The following is a 23,472-nucleotide window of genomic DNA, read 5'->3' as shown; positions in this document are numbered from 1 at the left end:
CAACGTGATTCCTCCTATGATTGTGGTTGCAGTTGGTGTTACTTAGTTTGCATGTACTACAGGAGGTGGTCAACTTTATAGATGGGGTAAAGAGAAACCAGTATTTGATAATTGGAAGTGGTTGAAAAATAAATGTCGGGATTTTGGTAATACACATAGTGTATGTGATACAAACGATTCAATTTTTGGCACATCCGAATATGGAGAACTTGGATTTGGCCCAACAGGCCCAAAGACACCAACAAATCCAAAAGTGATTGATATTTTTGAAGGAATGCATGGGATCAATGTTGCTTGTGGTATCAAACACTCCCTTATAGTGGTTGATCAAACGAAAATGGGTGGATCTCATGTTCATTCCTAGGGGAAACAAGAAATCTCGTCAAATGGAGAACATATAGATGGGAAGTCAGCAACAACATTAACAATGAAAATGAAGGAAGCACTAGAGAAGGATAAAGCAAAATTAAGATAGACCATAACCATCTCTGTGAACTTTCTTTTCATATTTTCACTTACACATGCCTTCCTATATCTTTTATGTATGTTCAAATACAAGATTTTCTCATTCTTTGCAGGCTTCACACTCTCAGCATCATAGATATATTTGTCTTCCTCTATCGCTCTCAGGGGTACCCATGGTGACAAAGCTATCATTGCAAATTATCTTGAAGCATACTTCAAGTTGCGACAAAACGCCATTCCAGATGCCAAGGTAATGTCATAGTGGAACAATCAAATCACCACAATGGGAATAAAGAATGTGAAACTTGAGTACTCGAATGAAGCCCTTACAACATCTCATTAGATAGTGAGAATCTACAAAGATAAGCCGACAAATAGGCCACTAGATTTCTACCATGAAGACCATAAGTGAACTATCTCATGATGGTTATGGGTCACCCAAAAACCCATGATTATGGGTCAACCACACAAAACCCTTATCACTGAAGTCCTCTGTTAGGTCGCACACTGTCAACATCGCAGTTGGACCACAAGCATTACAGGGTATCTCTATCCTTGGATCTTCATCCATCAAGGTTATGGGTCATCCACAAACCCATGGTTATGGGTCAACCACACAAAACCCTTACCATCAAAGTCCATTTTCTAGGTCGCACACTGTCAATATCACAATTGGCTCACAAGAATTATAGGGTATCTTTATCCTTAGATTTTCATTCATCATGGTTATGGGTCATCCAAAAAACCATGGTTATGGGTCATCCTCAAACTCACGATTATGGATCAACCACACAAAACCCTTCTCTTCATTAGCTCATGTTCAACAAAATCTTCTCAGGAGGGAACTCTACGCAATGGAGACTGTTGCTTCCTAAGGAGGGTGGAATGATGTGAATGAAAAGTCAGATCCACCCATGGTAGTTACCCATGGTATTGTAACTCAAAAGGATAAAAATTTGGGGCCTCACTTTGTAAAAGGATAGATTTATCCACACAATGTAGTTGTAATGGTTTCCTTTATTTTAGTAAAAAAAAAATATTTGTGTGTTTTTTTGTGTCTTCTTCTGTGATCTCAGATCTTGGCCCCCAAAATCCGGATCAGAATTTGATCCAAGAAAATTTTCCTCTCAAGTTTGGTTATTCAAACATTGGCTTTAAATATCTTTTATTTTTCTTAAAGCCTAACAAATATCGAACCACAAATTGGTCATTTCTTGTTACAAAGATGGAAAAACACGTTTGCCATTGGTGAAATCAGTGGACTTCATTAGGAGGTCACCTTATCTTAATCAAATCGATCTTGGAAGGAATCTCGGTCTTTTGGTTGATTTTAGTGAAAATTCCTAAAAGTATTTAGATGTTATCAAAAAGTTATGTATTCATTTTTTTTTTGGAATGGAAAGAAGCAAGGGAAAGGAATGGATATGGTGTCTTGGAACAAACCGATGCTTCCAAAGTCTCTGGGGGAGTTAAGGCTTACGTAATATGGATAAATTTCGACTAGATCTTGCAGCCAAGAGTTGTTGGTGTATGCTTTTTCACAATAGTTTGTGGAGTCTAGTAATGAGGGTGAAATATTTGAAATCCATGTCAATTGTAGATTGGTTAAGCAAGAGCCAAAAGTGACTAGGGGAGGTTCTATGATTTGGAGGAATTTGGTAAGTGGTTTGCAAGCTTTGGAGAAATGGATCTTGTGGAAGATTGGGAATGGGGCTAAAGTTATTCTTGGTCGTGACTCATGGATAGGATGCAATGATCACCATAAACTCTCTGATAGGTTGGTGGAGTTTTTAAATCATTTGGGTTATATTTCTATCACAAATGTTGTTAGGCAGGTAGATTGAACTTCATATAATCAAGAGTGGCTGTTAGCTCAAGATTTAGACCTTTCTCGTGTTTATGTAGGTGAATGGAGCTCTTTTGTATTGAATTTGGGTAAATTTGGTATTGTAATTAACTGGGAGGGTGAAGACATTATTGGGCGGTATAAGAATAAACAAGGTGGAAGTATAATAGCTAGATCTAGATATGATGCGTTGATTCAAGATAGCCCTCTTGCTTCTTCAAAACGGTGTCATATATTAGTATGGAAGGGACAAGGCCTCCTTAAATGCAAGTTGTTCCTTTGGCTAATGTTGGAAGGAAAAATATTGACTTGGGATATTCTCGTTAAGCGAGGATGGGTAGGTCCTGGATTTTGGGTTCTATGTCGGATGAATGAAGAGTATATAGCTCATTTCTTTATTCAATGTCCTTTTGTAATTTTTGTTTGGAAGGTGATTTTCACTTGTTTTAACCTTGATCCCTAGTGGAATGGAAGCTCGGTTGAGGAGTGTATCTGGGCTTGGAACCAAAGTTTTATTTCCTCTTCCCTTAAATTCCTTTTCATCTTTGTATTATGGGGAATTTGGCTAGGGCGAAACCATTGTATATTTGAAGACTTTGTGGTCTTCTATGAAGTTATCACACAATGCAAGTTAATCTTATGCAAAGCAAGTGAAACTGTTGAAAGGGAAGAAGATCAGGCTAATTAGAGATGTGGAGTTGTCGACTAGTACAATATGGGGTTTCTTTCATGCAGCGAGTGAGAGGGATGTTTGTGGTGCATGTGTAGTCATTTTCTTCTCCCAAAACCCAATTATTAAATACAAATTAGGTATTGGCCAAGGCACAAATTTTATAACCGAACTCCTTTCTATACAGTGTGCCATGATGATTTCCCTTTGGAAGCAGGCAAAAACATTCATATTGTAGGAGGATTCAAAATTCCTTGTGGACTGGTTCAATGGAACAACTGACTTAAGCGTCCTTCATTTAGAATTGTGGCAAAGGAAAATATGATAGCTACAAGAGCACTATAATGATGTGCAAGTTCTTCATACATATAGGGAAAATAATGCCTTGGCAGATATGTTATCCAAGGAAGCTTTGTTATTAGATGCTGGGTTCGTTTCCATATCAGAGGTGTCTAATGGCAATGTGTTGTTTGTTTTGTCCTTTAAATCGTTTGATCCTATTCAAATAGGATTTAATTAAGTTTCAAGAGATGTTTAAGGTCCAAGGTATATCTAGGACTCTGTTTCTCAACCTAGTTTTTAAGTTATCAAGTGTGTTGTTATGTAGCTAATGGATTGTACTTTTTGATTTCCTATGAAATATCAAAAGTCTGTTTTTTCTTTGAAAAAAAATATTTTAATTATGGAGCATATTGTTGAGATTAAAATGTTTTTTTGTTTTTTATATAGTTTTAGATGCACACCAATATTACCTAACATTGCATAGTGAAATATTTTATTTAAGACCCTAAATATTTATTTTTTAAAGTTTAAAATGGCACATGTCAACTCCACGTTAAGCACTGACTGAGTCACAAATCACCCTCATATTACGTTGTAGACTTAAAATAACAATTAATAATATCTTCCATCACCCCATATATATATATATATATATATATATATATATATATATATATATATATATATATATATATATATCTAGTTTTTCAATTAAACCAGCCTAGATCCATCTTAACTTCAGATCTACTAAGCGCCAAGAGGGATCAAATCTCTTTTCATTCTAAAAGAGGTTTGCACATCCAAAGGTTCGATCCCTCTCAACGCTTGGTAGATCCAGAGTTAAGATGGATCTAAGTTGGTTTAATTATTAATTATAATTATTAATTTTTTTAATGAAATTTGACGAAGTCAAAATAGTTTTTTTTTGTAAGCCAAAATTTTCTATTTATGAAACAAAATGACATCGTTGTCCACTAATTAGCAAAATTCTACCAACCTCGGTCCTACTAGATTTGTTGGCCAGTAGAAAATTCGTGAAAATGATTACACCTAGCCATAAACATTTAGTAGTCCAAAACGGGGGGGAGGGGGATACAAAACCAAAAAACATTTAAGATTAAAACACAACAAATAGCCATTGGGATTCAAATTAATTTATCAGAGCTAGGTTCCCTGGCCTAGATCCTAGAAGAGGTGGCGGCTAGAATTCACAAAGAACATGTTTTTCCATATGGCTCAATCGACCATCTAAGCATTCTAAGATTTCATGTAAGCGTCGTTGAATGCGTTGGAGATGGGCCAGGGTGTCATGCATCTGCCACTAGTTCCTTTGGAAGTCATTCATGAAGAAAATAAGTGTGCTTCAATCATCATGCCTTGCCCTTAGGAGTTGCTCTAGTCTCACCTTTTGTTGTTTGCAGAGGGTAAGCATTTCTCTTAATAATTCACAAGTCTGATACAAAGTGTGTTTCTTGGTGTGCCAGGCCCTCCAAGATGAGATTCTTGGTTTGCATGGTAGATGAAATTGGTGCTTGACCAATGACTAGCCCCGTTTGAGCTGAGACCTTAAGGGGATGGCAACTAGACTAGCCTCTTTCTCCAACCCCTCTATGAGTGTGGCCATGCTGATGTGGCATGTTGTTGTTGCCCACAAACTAGTGACAATTGTAGTTACAAAAATCACCAGATAGCTCCCAAAAAAGAGTTTTCCTCGTCCCTTGACAAGACCACAAGCCACAAGCCCGATGAGGTGAACAAAGTTGTATAACCTTGGTTCCCCTGTACAAGCAAAGCAAAAATAACAACCTTGCTCTTCTCAGGCAAATACTTAGTTGTTGGAGGGGGTGTCAAGAGTAGGAATTACCAAGGACCTGTGGATTAGGCTCTTGGCCAAAACCCTTAAGCATAAACCACAACTTAACTCCCAAAATAGAATGCAGTAGACCAAACAAACTGCAACAATCATCAACCAAAGTAACGCACCAGAAGGGCTAGGACCCAAAGATAAACCACCGCACCATAATAACTAAGATTAAGAACCAAGCTAGCCAAACAATTTGATTTACCTCCTTAATAAGTTGGTTGCTATGACAAGCACCTCGTTGCAGCCCTGTCACTAGATGGAGGATCTCGTGCCCCTCTCCCTCCGTGATCAGTAGCTCCCCAGACTCTAAGATTTGTCTAGCTCATGGATCCCAAATTTTACTATAGCACCCTCGTCAGCTCCTAATTTGCATGAAATATTGCCAATTTGCTAAGAAATATCCAGCCCAAAGCTTCAAGATTAGGCTTACAGGGCCTCTTAGCAGCCATCCCTTTCGCCCTTCATTGCACCAAACCACCACCAGCATCAACAAGCTAATGCTAAGAACAACCACAAGACATAAGATGTGTACCATCATATATTAAGGTTGATGACCACATGTTTGTTGCATGTGAGGTGCATGCCACACTGATCCTCACCTTTATGGGCCTCGAGATTGGGTGGGAAGGCTAGCACCCCCTGCAACCCCATTGTTGCTTTGATCATTCACTTCCAACCCCATTGTTGCTTTGATCATTCAGGGTGACCGAGTCAAAATGTTTTACTAATAATTATAATTTTTTAAATTTAAATTTAAATTTTTATTTCTTTTATATAATTTGATCGAGTCAAAATGTTTAACAGGACTAGACAAGACATTACAACATATCTTCCATAGTGGGATGGAGAGCACCTGTCAATGCAATAAATCCTTTACAAATGAAAATTCCAAATTAAAACACAATCCACTCGAATCGACAAATTCAAACCCAAATACAAAGCATATAACTTGTTGATCGACCCGAAAAACCATTTAATTTTTGTTTTTCAGCTACACCATGGGGTTTGGATAACCATGCTTTCAAATTTTGGTCTAAGCATGTGTTTCTCACTAGAGAAGTAAAAAATATTGGTGAAATTATTATTAAAAAATATAAAATTAATAACGTAATTTATTGTTATTAAGTTGATAGGTGTATTTATTTTGAGATAGGTTTTCTCGAATTTTAACTTAATGATTAATAATTGTTAGGTGGATGGTAGAAATTTAATCTCAATGGAAAATTCTATAATATTCTTAGTATGGTCCTCCACATGAAATATTCTTATTAATAGTGGCAAATCAAAAGTTGAGATTTATCTGAAAAATAGTTATGCAATTTCTACCATTTTATTTAAATTGGTTAATAATTAAAAATGTCATATAAACATGTGCCATAAAAATCTGAGTTATAGTTTTCTGAGCATATGTTATTAGTAAACTATGATATTGTAATAAAACCTATTTACAAGTTTAAAATCTCCATAATAAAATGACGCTAAATTTTTATAGTTAAATATCTTATTACATATTTTTTTAAATATATATGTTTAAATTATATATTAAATTTATTTATAACTAATATAATTTATTTATGTTATATGATTACCCTAATTTATATAATTATAATATTGATTTGTTCCACCATTTTCCATATTAAATTACGTAGTAGTTAATATTTGACTGTGACTGCTGTGTTGTTTGGTAGGAAATGATAACATGCGAGAACGGTAATGAGCAAGTAAGCTTTGCATTCAGTTATATTTAAATTTTGATATTATTTATTTCCTTTTAATTTCAATATAACCATTATGGTAATACATTGCAATTTCTGTAATGAGAATAGGTTGTAGAAAGTTTGACAGCAGGGGATTTATTTGGTGAAGTCGGGGTTCTACATGACAAGCCACAACGCTTAACAGTCCGAACAAAGAAGCTATCTCAACTTCTGAGGCTAAGTGGATCTGTTTTGCTGGAGAAAATGCGAACCAGACCAACAGAAGCTACAGTTATTCTCAAAAATTTTCTTCAGGTGCTTCACTCATTCCTTGTAAAATTGTATTTTATGAGATTTTTTTTTTCTCCCTTCCATTGTTTATTTTCCACCCATTAATCCAAAGCATAGAGATGCAAGACCTTTATAAAGCACAATAGTAGAGATGAGTAATTATTTGTTTTATTGACTGTAGAGATCACAGGTTTATGAAGATAAAATGGTCATATATATAATACTTAATTTTTATATGAGATGGTTTTTTAATTTAAAGGAGAATGGATGATATTTTTTCTAAATTAAGTAATTGATATATATTAGTATTTTTCAATTTAGCGGTTAGAATTAGTTACTTGGTGGTATAGAATTAATAAATTTTTAGTAATGGAGACAACAATTATTTGAGCTAACCTCTTGAATTAATAGATATGTATTTAGGTTGAAACATAATGAATTTGAGAGATAAGTAATAAGTTTTACTTGAAGGCTTTTGTCTCGTGAAATTTGTTATTAGAGCTTTTAATATTATGTTTGTTTTCTAAAAAATCTACCTCAAGTTTCCAATATTCACTAGACCTTTTCCGTAACCCATCTATCGTGTCACATTTTCCATAGGGCCCAAGCTTATACTAATAAACCCTACCAATCCCAAGGGCAAGAAAATTGGCCCAAAAGATATATAAAGATAGTCTTAAACATGTAGTGATTTACATACATCATGTCAAATCTACAACAAGGGTAGGCCAAGATTTAGGTTCATGTGATAGGGGATGCAAACTTAGGATGAGGATGCATCCCCCATCCCTAGTGTGGGCATGAGGATGTCATCCTACATTGAGGTAGGTACGGTGAGAAGAGAGAGCTTAAAAATATTATCTGAAACAAAAAACAAAAAGAGGAACTTACATGAATATGTAGAGGGAAGTTAGTCTTGTGTTTCTCTCTTCCAATGCCCACTATGTGTCTCACAATAAAATCAAATTCTTTCCAAGATGATTCGTCAAAGACTCTCCTCACTAAGAATATTCCTTATAACTAAGGCACCAATCCAAATATTAGTGTTGAAATTTACTTAGAAAACATTGAAAAACACATGTTTAAATTTATGCAAGAGGAGTGCTTCACCACATTTAGGTTGAGGGCTTCTCTAATACTATTAGGCTAAACATTCACATGAAATTGAATGTTTTTTTCCTTTTTGAATGCTTTTTACAAATATTTTTAAGAGGAGATTGTCAACATTGATGTGGAGCGAATTGGCTAGCCCATAGATTTATATAGTTTGGATAACAAGCTCCCCCTATGTTCTTCGTATAAGCATATCACATTTTGGAACTTCCCCCTAACATCCAACTTAAAGAAAGAGATTAAGCATCCAAACGCTTATTCCAATTGATTATCAATCATTCATTGGATATTGATTATACAAATAATCATTCATCCCTCAAATTTGATGAATGTTGATTTTGGACAAAGATGTTGATGAGGAGAAGAGAAAACAAGCAACTAGAAAACATTCCTCCATAAGTGGACAAGGTGATGATGAAGTAGAAGATGGTGAGAAAAGTTCTTTCGATAAATTATTGAATGTGCATATTGAGATAGAATAAAATTGGAAGTTGCACGATACTCATGGCCTCACATTGACCTAGAAAGCCTAAAAATAATCTCTAAGACATCACCCATGGTAGAAGACAAACTTGTAAACCTCGATGAAGAGCGAAAGTTTGAAGATTTAGCTTTGCAAATGGGACATCATTATACATACCCTATAACATGCCTTAAGAGGATAAAATAATGGAGTGTGAGGGTCTCAAGGTCGAACTTCAATAAAAAGAAGATGAAATGAAGAAATATACAGGACATCACCAATGGTAGAAGACAAACCTGTAAGCTTTCATGAAGAGTTGAAGTTTGAATATTTAGCTCCGCAAATAGGAAGTCACTATAAAAACCCTAGAAAATACCTTAGAGGATAAAATAATGGAGTGTGAGGGTCTCTAGGTTGAACTTTCATAAAAAGAAGATGAGATGGAGAAATATACAGGGAAGCAAGTTTATGAACACATGACATCTCCTAATTACCTAGAAGTTGGAACACACCATAGTCAACATAATCGTTGAAGTTTAGGAGTTACAAACAATTATTGATAAGTTAAGGTTACAAGTAGAACTTATAAAGGAAAATTACTTGTTAGATTTGGAGGCAATAAAATCTCAATAGAGAGCTAGGGATGACAAGAAGAAAACTATGAATGCCATATTACTACAATGAACTATATTGAGAAATAAGCATCATGATGAGTCAGAGAAAGTTACAGAATTTGAAAAAAAAAAACACTTCCAAGGGAACTATCGCTACATCTTCTAAAAACTTTTTAGTACATATTTTGTTGATAACAAGATATCGTTGTTTAGTCTAGCCTTTTACTCCACTCCCAACTTGCTACCTTATTTATCACTAGGGGTGAGTGGATTATTATAAGGGGGATATGGGTTATGTAAACGCCAAATTTGCATTCATAATGTAGAGTGTTACTTTCCAACATATGTTCGTGGATATTATTTGGGGTAATCTCAATGTTATGGATTCCATCATTCAACATCAACAATTCATGCAAAATTATAAGGAATGGACTCAACATTATGCAGTCCGTCATTTAACATCAATAGTTCGTAAGTAGTTTAGTTGTATGGGTGCTTTATTGTAAATCAGTGTTCCAAACTAGTTTTGTTCTAGAGTTTTATTATATGAGTTATGGGGAGTATCTAGAGATTAACATTTCAAAAGGATGGCACATCATATGCTTGTTAGTAGATTTTTCAATTTAGGCTTCCAACATTCTATTGTTAGTACTTTTCCTCCATGTAACTTATTCACTTGTAGATTAAGGAGCATGCATGGGATTTTTCAATTTAGGCCTCCAATATTCTATTTTTAGCATTTTTCCTCCATGCAAAAGATTCACTTGTAGATTGAGGAGCATGCATGGGGGATGGAGGATAATTAGATGGGAACTTTCATATTCTTAATTCGATGATATTTAGTAGTTTCTACTTTTAAAAACATGCCTTTTTAAGTTAAGATGATGGTATATTTGGATACCCACCAAAGGGATAGGATTGTGGTTCAAATTTGGGGTGAATGGAAGGAGTTGTTATTTTTGGTAAATTTCATTTTTTAGAAGTTTCTTATTATTAGGAGCTAGTTGGAATTGTAGGAAAATTATGTTTCCAAGGACTTGGTTTGGAAATTAGCCCATGGTTCATTTTTAGCTAAATCCAAGACCATTGTTTTCAGATCCTTTTTTATCTATATTTTAAGTGATGATAAGTTCCAAGTGGGTTGATTAATTTTTCTCAAGTACCTAATCTGGTGTAGGGTATTCATACAAAATTGTAGGCCATTATGAGAACTTTTATTTTTCAACATTGAATCCATTTGAATCCTGCTGTTTTTGGAGATTTATGGTTGGAGTGAAATATGGACTTCATTTATTGCTATTTTGATCATGTGATGGGTTGCCATTGTTGACATTTCTTGTGATTTTTTGGAGATCATGCATTGCTATTTTTTCTAGATGGATGAGAAGCAACCTTTTGGGATCGACTTATGAGAGGATTCCACTAATTTGGTTAATAGAAACACATTAGAGTGAATAGAAACAAGACACCTTATGAATTGTGGAAAGGTAGACCAACTATAGTCAAATACTTCTAAGTATTTGGGATCAAGTGATATATAATGATAAATGAAGATAATTTAGGAATGTTTTATTCGAGAACAAATGAAGGTACCTTTCTTGGCCATGCATCTGGAAGCAAGGCCTATAAATGCTACAACAAAACAATTTGCAAGGTTGTAGAAAGTATTGATAAAGAGTAGATGAAACAATGCCTGAAAAAAGAAAATTCACAAATGAATGAAGATCTAGAGGAGGCAATCTACAGAGAACGAGAAAAAGAAGAAAAATAGGAAGAATAAATAAGGAAGAAGAAGTAATAGAACACCAATATCCAAACACACCATCTAGATTTGTCGAAAAGCATAATCCAAAAAATCATATTTTGGTGATATAGATATAGGATTACAAACTGCAAGAGGAATGGTAAGCACACCAAAACAAGCAAACTTTTCTTTGCTATCCAAAATAGAGCCCAAGAATTTTACACAAGCTAATGAAGATAAGCATTGGATTAATACCAAAAAAGAAGAACTAAATTAAATTATGAAAAATTACAAATGGGAACTTGTGCCCAAACCAAAAGACAAGAATGTGATTGGCACCAAATGGGTCTTCATAAACAAGTTGAATGAAGAAGGACAAGTAGTAAGAAACAAAGTAATATTGGTTTGCAAAGGGTATGCTCAAGTTTAGGGTGTTGACTTTAAAGAAACCTTTGCTCCGGTTGCTATGAAAATTTCACCACTGAAATCCTATTGCAACAACTGGAATTAGTTCTTCTAATTGTTAATTAATTAATAATTTATTTGTTATGGTAAATATTGAATAAATCACACTGCAACCTTCAAAAATAAAATTGTGAAAAATAATAGCGTTGGGAACTGATAAATATGCTAGCACACACACACAAAAATCGATACAGTAATTTTTGGACAAATGTCCTCGGAAAAGCCCAACTTGGGAAAAGTGGTGCAGTAGATTAGGGTTTTATATTATTATGCAACAGTGAGAAATTCTAAGTACAACTGGATGTCGGAATCTAGAAATCCTACAGAGAAAATTACTGACAAAAATCTAGGGAGGAATTTTCCTCACCCCACAAGCAATCTGGGCTCCGACTACCAGCTCCACGCTCAGCCTAAATCAGGTTCTCCTCAAGTCATCTAGTCTACTTCTGACTGTGAAAACTTCTCTCCTGCCCTATGGAAAGTGTTTCCGACCTCTGGCACTGAAACTCTGCTTCTCCCCAGTAGAATCGAATTGGCTCTTAGAGGCTTCTACATGACCCCTTTGTGACTATCTCTGGCTCTTTGCAATATACTTGCCAGAACTGGAAAATATTCCTTTGGCCTCACTATCCCTACCCCTCTCTATCTCTGCTTCCTTCTGAAACTCGAACTCTTTTGGTTATTGCCTTTGGAAAATCGAACTCTCCAAGGAAATCAACCTTTGTGTGTCTCACAAATGTGTTCTACATCTACCCATCAACTTCTTCTTATAATATTTTGTTGGACCTCCAACGACCAAGATTAAAACTTAATTAAGGGCCCAAATTATTTACCGATCGATTCGTGTGAGTTTCTAGATGATTCACACCTTATCTCAATTAATTTTAATTAATTAACTTCTTTTCCTAATTTTAGACTTAAGAAATATTTAAAAATAGGCTAATAATCTAATTGAGACACTTCTAGGTGGAATTTCCAGAATCAATTTCTGGGTTATGGAGAAATCCTTTGTTTTAGCTTCGCCACAAAGTTTCGAGACTAGAACACCTCTGATGCTACAAAAAATAAGAGTTGCATGATTAGAGGCAGTTGACATTTGTGTGTTTAAAGAACTTCAAAGTTTATCAAATGGATGTCAATACAACATTTCTAGAAGAAGAAACAACCAAAAGGATTTCAATTTTCATAAAAAAAGCTCATGTATGCACACTAAGGAGAGCACTCTGTGGACTAAAGCAAACTCCCAAAGCTTGGTATTCAAGACTTAACAAATACCTACAACAACAAGGTTTCAAAAGAGGAGTTGTAGACAACAATATTTACATCAAAAACGAAAATGAAAATCTATTAATCATTATGGTTTATGTGGATGATATCATTTTTTGAAGTAATGTTGAAAAAACGAACCAAAATTTTGTGGACAAATGAAAAAACTATTTGAGATGTCCATGCTTAGAGAATTGACATTCTTTGTAGGTTCATATATTTCTTAATCCACCAAATGCATATTCATTTCTTAAACCAAATACATCAAAGAGAGGTTGAAGAAATTTGGAATACAAGAATGTGCACCTATCAGTACACTCATGATCACAAAATGTAAATTGAGAAAAAATGATGAATCCCCAAAAGCAAATCAAACATTGCACAAATCAATAATCGACATCCTATTATATCTGGCAACATCAAGGACAGACATCATTCAAGCAGTAGGATTGGCTATAAGATTTCAATATGCACCAAAGGAGACACATGTGCAAGCAACAATAGGAATATTCAAATATATGAAGGGAACATTATACTTTGGCTTGTGGCACTCAAGAAGTAAGGACTTCACTCTAATAGCATATATAAATGAATATTTGGTAGGAAGTATTAATGAAAAGGTGGAGGAGCATTCTTTCTAGGCAATTGTCTGTTGAATAATGAGAGGGGGGGTTGAATCAATATTCTTATTTATTTGCACTATTTAACACATTCACCTTCAGTGTAATATTAATTTCACAACTTAATGGAGTAGATAAAAACCATATAGAGTCAAATTAACACACAAAATAAGAGATTTAATGTGGAAACCCATATAGGAGAAAACCACAAAAAAAAAAGTCTTCTTTATAGATGAATGTAGAAACCAACCTACAGTTACATGGTTTGCAAGCACCCACTTGTAGGAGACACCAATTCCCTTTCAAATTTGTAGGATCTAATCCCCTACAGACACCAATCCCAAACTTTTTCCAGACACCCACCTGTAGAGAACTCCAATCCCCTTTTAGATCTCTAGTTTGTATATTGTTTATTGTTGACTCAATCAAATCTCTGGTTTGAACTCTTTACAACAATCTACTCTGCAACTATTCATCTTCTCACTACACTTTTACCTCTGCTCATGACAATCGTATTTGCCTTTTGTTATGTATTATGTCTTCTACTCACTGCAATTTGATCTGCTCTCTATTTTTCACTTTCTCTAGCCCTCAACATTCACACCCATAGTCACTTTCACTTGTTGTTGATCCAAATAGGATCCTAGAACACTCTCTAAGTTTTCATGAACTCTCTAAAAATCATGCAAAGATTAAAAATCTTGTGAAGATCAAGCTTATCGGAGGAATCCTCATGACAGTTGCGAATTGCGATCAACGTGGATCAATGAGGACTGTTGATCAAGCGCGCAGAGCGTCGGCCCATGGTAACGCGTTGTCGCAATTGGCAAATACAGAGACAATTTCAATAAACAGGGGTCATTTCCGATTTCAATTTCAAGTTGCTAATCGCATATTGCAGGGAAAACCTTTCAGAGAAGCGAGACCACAAGCACCCGGACCCGAAATAATTAACAAATGCAAAGGATATTGTTTCGATTCCGTCAAGAGCGGGATTCCACAAGACCAGCAGAATATCGGAGGGGCTTCGAGCGGTAAGTGGTTTCAACCGAGTCCCGCCCGATGCCATACAACGATTGCCACGCATCCCGGCGGGAGAGAGAGAGAACCGCTCACATCGGACGGGTAAACATCATGCTACTTAGCTGCCCGATATGAACGATGACCGTAGGATCTGGGGCCCCCAGATCAACGATGGAGATGCGATCCGATGGACGACCAGATTTGATGAGGTTATAAGGCAGATTGTGCAAGATTTGAAGTCCGATATGGACAATGCGTTGGCGAGAATTCGTGTTTCGCGGGCGTTCTTAGAGTAAACGGAAAAAACGACCGTTTCAAATATTTCCAGTGAATCTGACACACTCATCCATTACAAAATAGGTGGCCACCTCCCTGTGAGGCATTACGCAACGACTGTAAACACCGAAAGAAGGGATTCGAATGGACGGAGGCAAAGAGCCAGAGAGCCAGAGAGCGGAAACGAACAGTCAGGAAGCAGATTGGCTTTAAAGCCACAGACTGACCGAGAGAAGACATAATAGAGAGGCAGAGAGAAGAAGCAAGTTAGGAGCTGACCTGAAGAAGCAAAGGCAACGCCGAGCCAGAGTTAAGACAGAGACAGAGAGAGTCAGAGAGTCCGTGTACTCCAGAGAAGGCTTGAGAGGTTCAAGCGAACTCCTCTGCACACCTGTCATGTATTGAGTCTCAGATTGGGCTCATACTATTGTAGTCAATAGAGACCAAGAGTCAGTGAGGAGAGTCTGTGTACTCAAAGAGACTTGGGGGATCCAAGTACAGTCTTACTGATTTGTATATGTTGTGTGAGACTCAAATTGAGCTCACTGTTGTAAACAAAACTCTACTACGAAGACATAATAGAGAGGCCACCACTGAAGGCTGGACCAGGAGATGTAACCCAGGAGTATTGGGTCAACTCCTTATTAAACTTGTTGTGTTTAGATGTGTTGTCTATTATGTTTTCCTTACTGCTTCATTGTCTGTGTATTTCGCAATCTTATTGATCCATTGCACAAAATAACATGGACACATCCATGCACATGAGTCTGTAATACCTTATTAATTGTCTTAGATCAATTTTAGATCAGTTGTCTCATTCAACAAACAACCTTGTTATCCCTACATACGCACACCCCTACAACATGCATCCCCACACACATACATATGTTGTTCCTCTGCATTTAGATTTGTTGTAACTCAGCATACACATTTGTTGCCTCTCTCACACTCTCTTGTTGGCACAATTACACATCTACTCACACACACACACTCCTTTTGTATATATATTTGTTACATTTTCACCCTATCCATGGTTTAAATCAATCCATGGTTTAGACCCATGGTATTGACCCATGATATTGTGTGCATCATTGATCAGTTTGCAAAAATTCTGCAACTTTTTTTTATTACATTATCTTTATCCTTTCTTGAAGCCTCATTACATCAAACACCACCAACAATAACAACATCCTTCTTGTCACACTATAATTTCAATGAGAATTGCAAAACTGGCCTCTTACTTGCATTGGTGGCTCTGATCCTACTCAATGAAGTAGAGCACATCTTCTTTTGTTATGACATCAACTCAACCAACTCTATTTTTGTGTGTTACACCATATATATTACCTACAACCTTTACAAGCTTTGGATTAAATAATTTTGTTACAAACTATATTTTTGTAGTGTCTACCTAGCACTTAATCATATTACCAACAACAATTTTGTACTGGGGATCAAATGTTGCATCTATTTCATAAAAAAAGATAAAATGGAGCAGGATCACAACACTAAATTGCAAAGGTCAGTGTCAATGCTACAATTGTTTTTCTCCCACCAAAAAGTTGCTTCATTCATTGTGTCTCACCTTGCCCTATAAATGAAACCATCACTTTCACTCCTATATACTTCTCTACCCTTCCATTGGGCTCTGAATCTCAATATCTGTCATCATCATAATCAACAATAACAACAACCTCACCAGCCTTCTTTTTCTTCATCATTAGGAGAGAACCATGGCCATTTTTTACAAGTTTTGCAAATGCTTCCCTAACGTTATTTGCCACACCTTTAAATGTCCTCTCAATAGATTCATCCTTACATTGTTCCAAGATTGAAATCAATTCTTTGATTTTCTCATCACCAACATCAAGTTATGCTTCTCTTTTATGTAACTCCCCTCTTTGTTATGTAAAATTAACATACTGATCCAACGCTTTCTTGTTGACATGACTGATATTTTTAAGTTGCTCAATGAATTTATGAATCATATTGTGACATTCTTCGAGATTCTTGTGATTGTATTTTTCGAATGCTTCAAATGGAAATGAACCCAATTCTCAAATTTTCTTCATGTAATCTTCTTGTTTTGCCTGCAGAAGGTCCTACTTATTTAGAATTTGTTCAAGGTATTTTGCTTTATCTCAAAGAATGCATTGAAGGCTGTCTTCCCACTAGTATTGGATACTTCATGAAGATTCTTGATCGACCAATCAATTGGAAAAAAGATTTCATAACAACAGATAATATTTATATGAAAAAATACCTACTCCCATATAAACCTATATTTTTTAGAAGGTCTAGTCTCAGTGATAACTATGCTTGCAATGTTGGAAAACAATTGAAGTGGGATCACAATCATAAGAACATTTTTCTCCCTTTCCTGAAGGTAAGGCTTCAAAAAGGACCAACCTGTACTTATGAGAACTATTACAATGAATAACAACACACCCTTAAAAAACCCAAAGACATAGAAGTCAATATCCCATCCATGGGCAGTCCTTGTCCTCTTAACATACAATTTATCCTTGGCTACATAAAAACATATTCAGTGCTTTGAACAAGAACAATTCATGCATAACAACATTGATTCTATGCACCGTGGCACACAAACATAAATCCAAACCCCAAGGAAAACTGCATACAAAACAAAGAAACAAAAGTAAAGTGAGGGCAATTGGGTCTGACCTGCAGGAAGGAAATCCTTCACATTGCCCTCCAAGTTGTACATTTTGGTGTGGACATTCATTGAAACTCTGTATTGAGTATGAACAATTTGCAAAAAAGAGACTATACTCATTGGCATCTACAACAGGGTATGAGTATTATATATATTGTCTGCATGCAAATCCTTTGGGACAATAGGGATATTATCTTCCAACAAACCAGACAAATATATTTCATTTAGGGCAAGTTTTACATCATCATGTTGATCTCATGATCACAACCTTTATGTTTCATTTTCATATGCAACACATATTGGTCTTCATTTATATGACCTGTAACTCTGGTAACACATGATTAAACACTTACCTGCATCAATGACCAAAATTATTTTGACATCAATGACAACAAATGTTCGACACTATCTAGTATCATGGTTGAGTAAGAAGCAAGCTTCAATGTCTCTATCCATAGTAGACGCAGATATATTACAGTAGCAACATGTTGCACACAAGTTTTCTGCATGAGGGAGACACTGAAGGATGCCAAGGTCGAATATGATCAACTAATCTCAATTATCTGCAACAACATAAGTGTAGTTAAAATATCAAAGAATCATGTTATGCACTCAAAGACAAAGCTTATTATCATTAAGTGCCACTTCCCTAGAGAACATGTAGTTGAATAAAGTATCAAGCTAAAATGCATTACCAACAAATAATAGGTTGTGAATATTTTTACCAAAACTCTTCCCATAGAATTTGAATATCTCATATAGAAGTTGGAAGTGGTATCCCTCTCATTTAATTAGTAAATGGAAGCACAAGCCCAAGGGGTGCAACCCTTTACCATTGATTTCAAAGAGGGCGAAGTTGCAAGCAAAGGAAGAATTGCAAATATAAGGAGAGTTGCAAACAGAGGGAGTACTATAGTATTGTTGAAGAATTGACTAAGGGTTGCCATCAATGAAAAGGGGGAGATTGTTGGATATATTATTGTCATTGATGTCAAAATAAAGGTGGATATCACAAATGTCTAAGATAAATATTGCAAGATGGAGATTGTCAAAAATATTGTTTTTAGACTTGTGATGCCTAGTTTGGATACCCTATCTTTGAAGGCCTTTTTACTCTAAATACCTAGCTCAAATGGGAGCATAGTGTATATGGTTGAAAATATTGTTATGGACCTTTCCAATGGTATATGGTACTCCCTCTAAGTCCATAGAAATGAAGAGATATGAAAAAAATGCCATGATATACAAGTCGGCTCAGCTAGTTTTTACAAGTTGGCCCCATAAGTGAACACAAAAACACTATAAATAAAGGATAGATGAGTGCATTTGAAGTGTATCCAAGCAAGAATATCAAGTACAAGTGTGCAAAAGAGATATGCAGTGCGTAAGAGGAGTTGAGGAGTATTTTTGGGGTTTAAAGGTGTGTAAGAGGAGTCTAAGGAGTTTTCTTAGGGTGTTAAGAGTGGCCTATGAGGGACTAAGGTCTAAAATGATATGAAGTGCATTGTTTTTTGGTTTTGACGTTGTGAAGTGCACTAGTTTGGGAGTATATTCCAGGGAATGATACTATGAGGTTCGCTAGGGCATGAAGGTTAAATCTAACTAGGGTTTGAAGCTATGTCTAGGGTATGAAACCAAGAGAGGCATTGAGGTATGAAAGTTAAGGGTATGATGATGCTATGAAATGCATGAAATATGAAGTATGCAAGTGAATTCATAAGCACTCTTAGGTTGGTACCTATACAGGTCTTGATAAGTTGGTGCTTAGCCAAAGGCATTGGTGTCTCTAGTAGGTTGGTGCCCACACAATATCTTGTTGAGATGGTGCTCAACTAAGGAGATTGGTGTCTCCAATAGGTTAGTGCCTACAAACATTTGTAAAGACAAGTTTTTGTGGTTTTTTCTCACAAGTTTTTCCACATTAAACTTTATGTATTGTGATTTGAGTTTACATTCATTTAATCTTTTGAAGTTAATAAATGATTGATGAATGATTAATTTACGATACCCGGATTGATAATTTATGTAGAGAAATGTTTCTTGTCTGAGAATTTTGGGTAAATCCTCTCTCTCTCTCTTTGGTAACAATTGTTTCCGGAGGAACGCATTTAGAATGAGACTGGGGAAAGCTCTGCTAGGGTTCTGCTAATGCTCTGATCGCTCCCTCGACGGCGCCGACAGTAATCCTGTCAAGCCCATCTCTGCAGAGGAAAGACCGCTGTAGAGGCTCAGTACTGCAGGGAGCCAGGGGCTCACAATGACTCAACCGCAGGGGGGGGCGTCAGAGCCCTCCCCGAACAAGCCGGATCCGACGCATGGAGTCGTTTTTGGGTCAGTGGACGGAGAGGTCCTGAATGGAGGGAAAACTCCCCAAAACGACAACAAAGAAAGTGAAAATAGTAAGGAAGATGACTGCAACCCCCAGCAGGGTACTGAGAAACCAGAAGAGGGTCTGAAGGTTACCTCTTCGACTTGCAGACCAGTTGCCAAAGTAAGACCTCGAATCGAACTGCCGGGAGACTTGATAGACAGAAGAATCGAATTTATGCGAGATCATGCCCTCATCGGGAAGTTCATAGGGTTCTGGCCCACTGAGAAAGCTCTGAACGGATGGATAGCGGCGAAATGGAAACCAAAGGGGGATGTCACGCTTCAGCTTGGACCAAAAGGTTTCTTCACGGCAATATTCTATTGCTTGGAGGACAAGCACCGAATATTGGTGGGAGGGCCATACTTTTTCAACTCAGCCGGATTGTATCTGAGGGATTGGATACCCAGATTCAATCCAGATAAGGAAGATCTAACCTGGGCTCCGGTCTGGATCCGGTTATACTCTCTCCCGGATGAATATTGGGAGGAGGAAGCTCTCAAAAGGATAGGAAATGGAGTGGGGGAGTACATCAAAGCAGCGGAAGAAACTAAGTCTCGTAAGTTTATCTCCTATGCCCGTATTTGCGTTTTTATCCGTCTCAATGAAGCCCTACCTGATTCTGTCACTCTGGCTCACCGGGATGAGGAATGGATCCAGCCTCTCGACTACGAGCATGTACCTTTTCGGTGCCGTAAATGCCATACCCTAGGTCATCTTTTTAGGGACTGTCCCCAAAATGCCCAAGACAGCTCTCCCGACTCCTCTGTCTCCCCGGGCCAGGATGGTTTCATCAAAGTTGCAAGCAAAAAGCGTTCTCATAAAAAACCCCAAAATGGGTTCAAACCCCAGCCCCCTAAGTCTCATGGCCCAGTAACCAAGAACAGCTTTAGCGTTCTTGGTCAAGACTCTGAAAATCCACCTCACAGCGCTGAAGCCACTCATGATCTCCCGTCCTCCTCGACGCCTCCCCCTCCATTGCATCCCCCTTTCAAATCCTCCCCTCTAGTCATCTCCCCTTCTATTCTCAAACGGGATCAGAAAGATGCCCCGGATATCATCAAAGAAATGGAGGTTGACGGAACATTGGAGCGCCCCCAGAACAATGAGATCAGCACTGAAGAAAGCAATCAGGTGGTAGTCATGGATGAAGAGCCCGAGAGTATCGACATGCACGGCTTAGACCTCCTCGAGCTGGAAATAGCCTGCAAAAAAAAAGCGTACGATGCCATACCAGAACTGCAGCTCAATAAGCTCGAATTGGTCATTTCTCGAGCTTACTATCAGAGCCAACTTGGTATACAGTCAGGCAGTCAATGGGATGGGGGTCCACGCACAAAAGACTCAAAGAAAAGAGGAAGAAAGACTGACCTACAAAGAACTATAGAGATCGGGAAAATCCTGGTGGATTCAGGCAGATATGCACAGTTGACAAAGTACTACAAACCCTCCATCAATAGTTAATGATGAAGCTGGTATCATGGAATATAAGAGGGCTTAACAGTCCCGGCAAACTCAGGATGTTAAAACATATGTTAAAAAAGGAAAAGCCACATCTGTGCTTCCTCCAAGAAACCAAGTGCAACTCAACTGCGCTAGGCAGTATACTCTCGAAAGCCTGGCCTGGATGCAGATCGGTAGCAGTAGATGCCTCCGGGGCATCAGGAGGTCTGGCAATAGCATGGAATACCCAAGCGGTTTCCCTCTCGGATTTTCATGCGGCGCATCACTTAATTCAGGCAACTTTTCATATCTTAGGCACCAATATCTATGGTAATTTGTCAAACGTTTACTTCCCACAAGACGCAGGAAGTAAGATGGCGCTTCTAGACACAATTGAAACTCTTAGCAACAGCAGAAAATACCCACTCTGGCTTGTAGCTGGAGATTTCAATATGATAACTAGAACTGAAGAGAAGCTGGGAGGCAGAAGCAGATTGGAGCAAGAAGATAGTCACTTCAAGGACTTCATCCAAGCGACTGCACTCATTGACATGCCGTTTTGCAACGGAACCTTTACTTGGAATAATCGCAGGGCAGGCAAACACCAGATAGCCTCAAAATTGGATCGCTTCCTTCTTTCTGACAATGCGGTCCACGTAGGAGGGGACTTCTCAGCAACCATTCTAGCCCACTCAGGCTCGGACCATTGGCCAATAGCACTACAATGGCAACGGCCAGGTAATCTAACCAAACGACCCTTTCGGTTTGAAGGTTTTTGGCTCACGCACCCCACTTTCAGGGATCTTGTGAAATCCTTATGGGCCTCATACACTCCACCGGCGGGATCAAAGATGTATCAATTTCAGCAAAAGCTAAGATTTCTCAAAGAACAACTGAAAAGATGGAATAGGGAAACCTTTGGAAACATTTTCAAAGAGCAGCAAAAACTCTCTCAAGACCTGGAGACTCTTCACCAAAGGATCATTGTTGCAGGATACACGGAAGACACTCTGAAGCAGGAACGCCTCATCCATAGCCAGTTGGAAATCAGAGGAAAGCAGGAAGAAATTCTTTGGAAACAAAAATCAAGGATTAGGTGGCTGAGGGAAGGGGAACGCAACACAAAGTTCTTTCACAGAACCACTGTTCAGAGAAGAATGCACAATAATATTCCCTTCATCCAAAAGCAGTCTGGAGCAAAAGTAGAGACCCATGAGGAGATTGAAGAGGAACTTCTCAACCACTTCAAACAGATCCATCAAGACCAAAGAGAAGACCGGCGACAGGCCATCCACAAAATAACGAGCAATATCCCAAAAATCATTACGAAGGAACAAAATGAACTCCTAATGCGCCCGATCTCTCAGCAGGAAGTGGACGATGCAATGAAACAGCTCAAAGAAGGCAAGGCCCCGGGGCCCGATGGTTTTTCTACCACCTTCTTTCACGCCTTCTGGGATATGCTAAAGGAGGAGGTATGGCAGATAGTTGAGGAATCCAGGGCGACGCGCTGGCTCTTACCATCTCTCAATGCCACCTTTATAACTCTCATCCCCAAAGAGGAGGACGCCATCACCCCTGACAAGTTCAGGCCCATTGCGTTATGCAATGTCATCTACAAAGTAATATCAAAAGTCATAGCAAATCGGCTCAAACCCCTGCTACCTGGGCTCATCTCTCCGGAACAGTCAGGGTACGTGGAAGGGCGGCACATAATGGATGGCATCCTGCTTTCGCATGAAATCATTCATTCCCTCAAGCTCTCTAAGCAATCAGGTATGCTTCTTAAACTAGACCTCTCCAAGGCATTTGACAAACTAAGCTGGAACTACATTCATAGCATGCTTACAGCTTTTGGTTTCTGCCCTCACTGGATCCGCTGGATAATGAATATGATAACCTCCACGCATTTCTCCATTCTCGTCAATGGCATTCCCTCTCGCCCTTTTAATCCTTCTAGAGGTATCCGTCAAGGGGATCCCCTTTCCCCCTTTCTCTTCGTCCTAATGGCTGAAGGGTTAGGACGGCATATCAAGCAGGCCCTCCTCTCTCATCAGATCAACGGCATCTCCGTGCACAACTCCCCCGCAACCTCTCACCAGCAATTCGTGGATGACACGATGCTTTATGGGTATCCCTCTGCCCGTGAAGCCCGGCGTCTGAAATCCCTCCTTAATGATTTCTCGGAAGCCTCAGGCATGCACATCAATTGCGCCAAGTCCCAGATCTTCTTTTTCCATACTCCGCCCTCTGTCAAAGCTGCTGTCACGCGTATCCTGGGCTTC

The 23,472-nt window shown here is 37.9% G+C and overlaps 1 protein-coding gene across 3 annotated transcripts in view; it reads left to right on the top strand.

Moving 5' to 3' along the window:
* LOC149225262 (potassium channel KAT3-like) overlaps positions 1–23,472 on the top strand; it is a 234,331-nt gene that overhangs the window by 191,884 nt on the left and 18,975 nt on the right. For 2 of the 3 annotated variants that reach the window (XM_089377032.1, XM_089377034.1), the window contains 2 exons: positions 6,816–6,848; positions 6,954–7,139. In XM_089377032.1, the coding sequence (XP_089233158.1) occupies positions 6,816–6,848; positions 6,954–7,139 (219 nt within the window). The remainder of the gene's footprint in view (positions 1–6,815; positions 6,849–6,953; positions 7,140–23,472) is intronic. The other variant, XM_089377033.1, reaches the window with a different exon arrangement.

Source organism: Pinus tabuliformis, chromosome J (genome assembly GCF_031772625.1).
Source record: "Pinus tabuliformis cultivar Carrire ecotype Pingquan chromosome J, CPIR1, whole genome shotgun sequence".
Taxonomy (NCBI): Eukaryota; Viridiplantae; Streptophyta; class Pinopsida; order Pinales; family Pinaceae; genus Pinus; species Pinus tabuliformis.
This window is presented reverse-complemented; position numbering and strand designations above follow the sequence as displayed.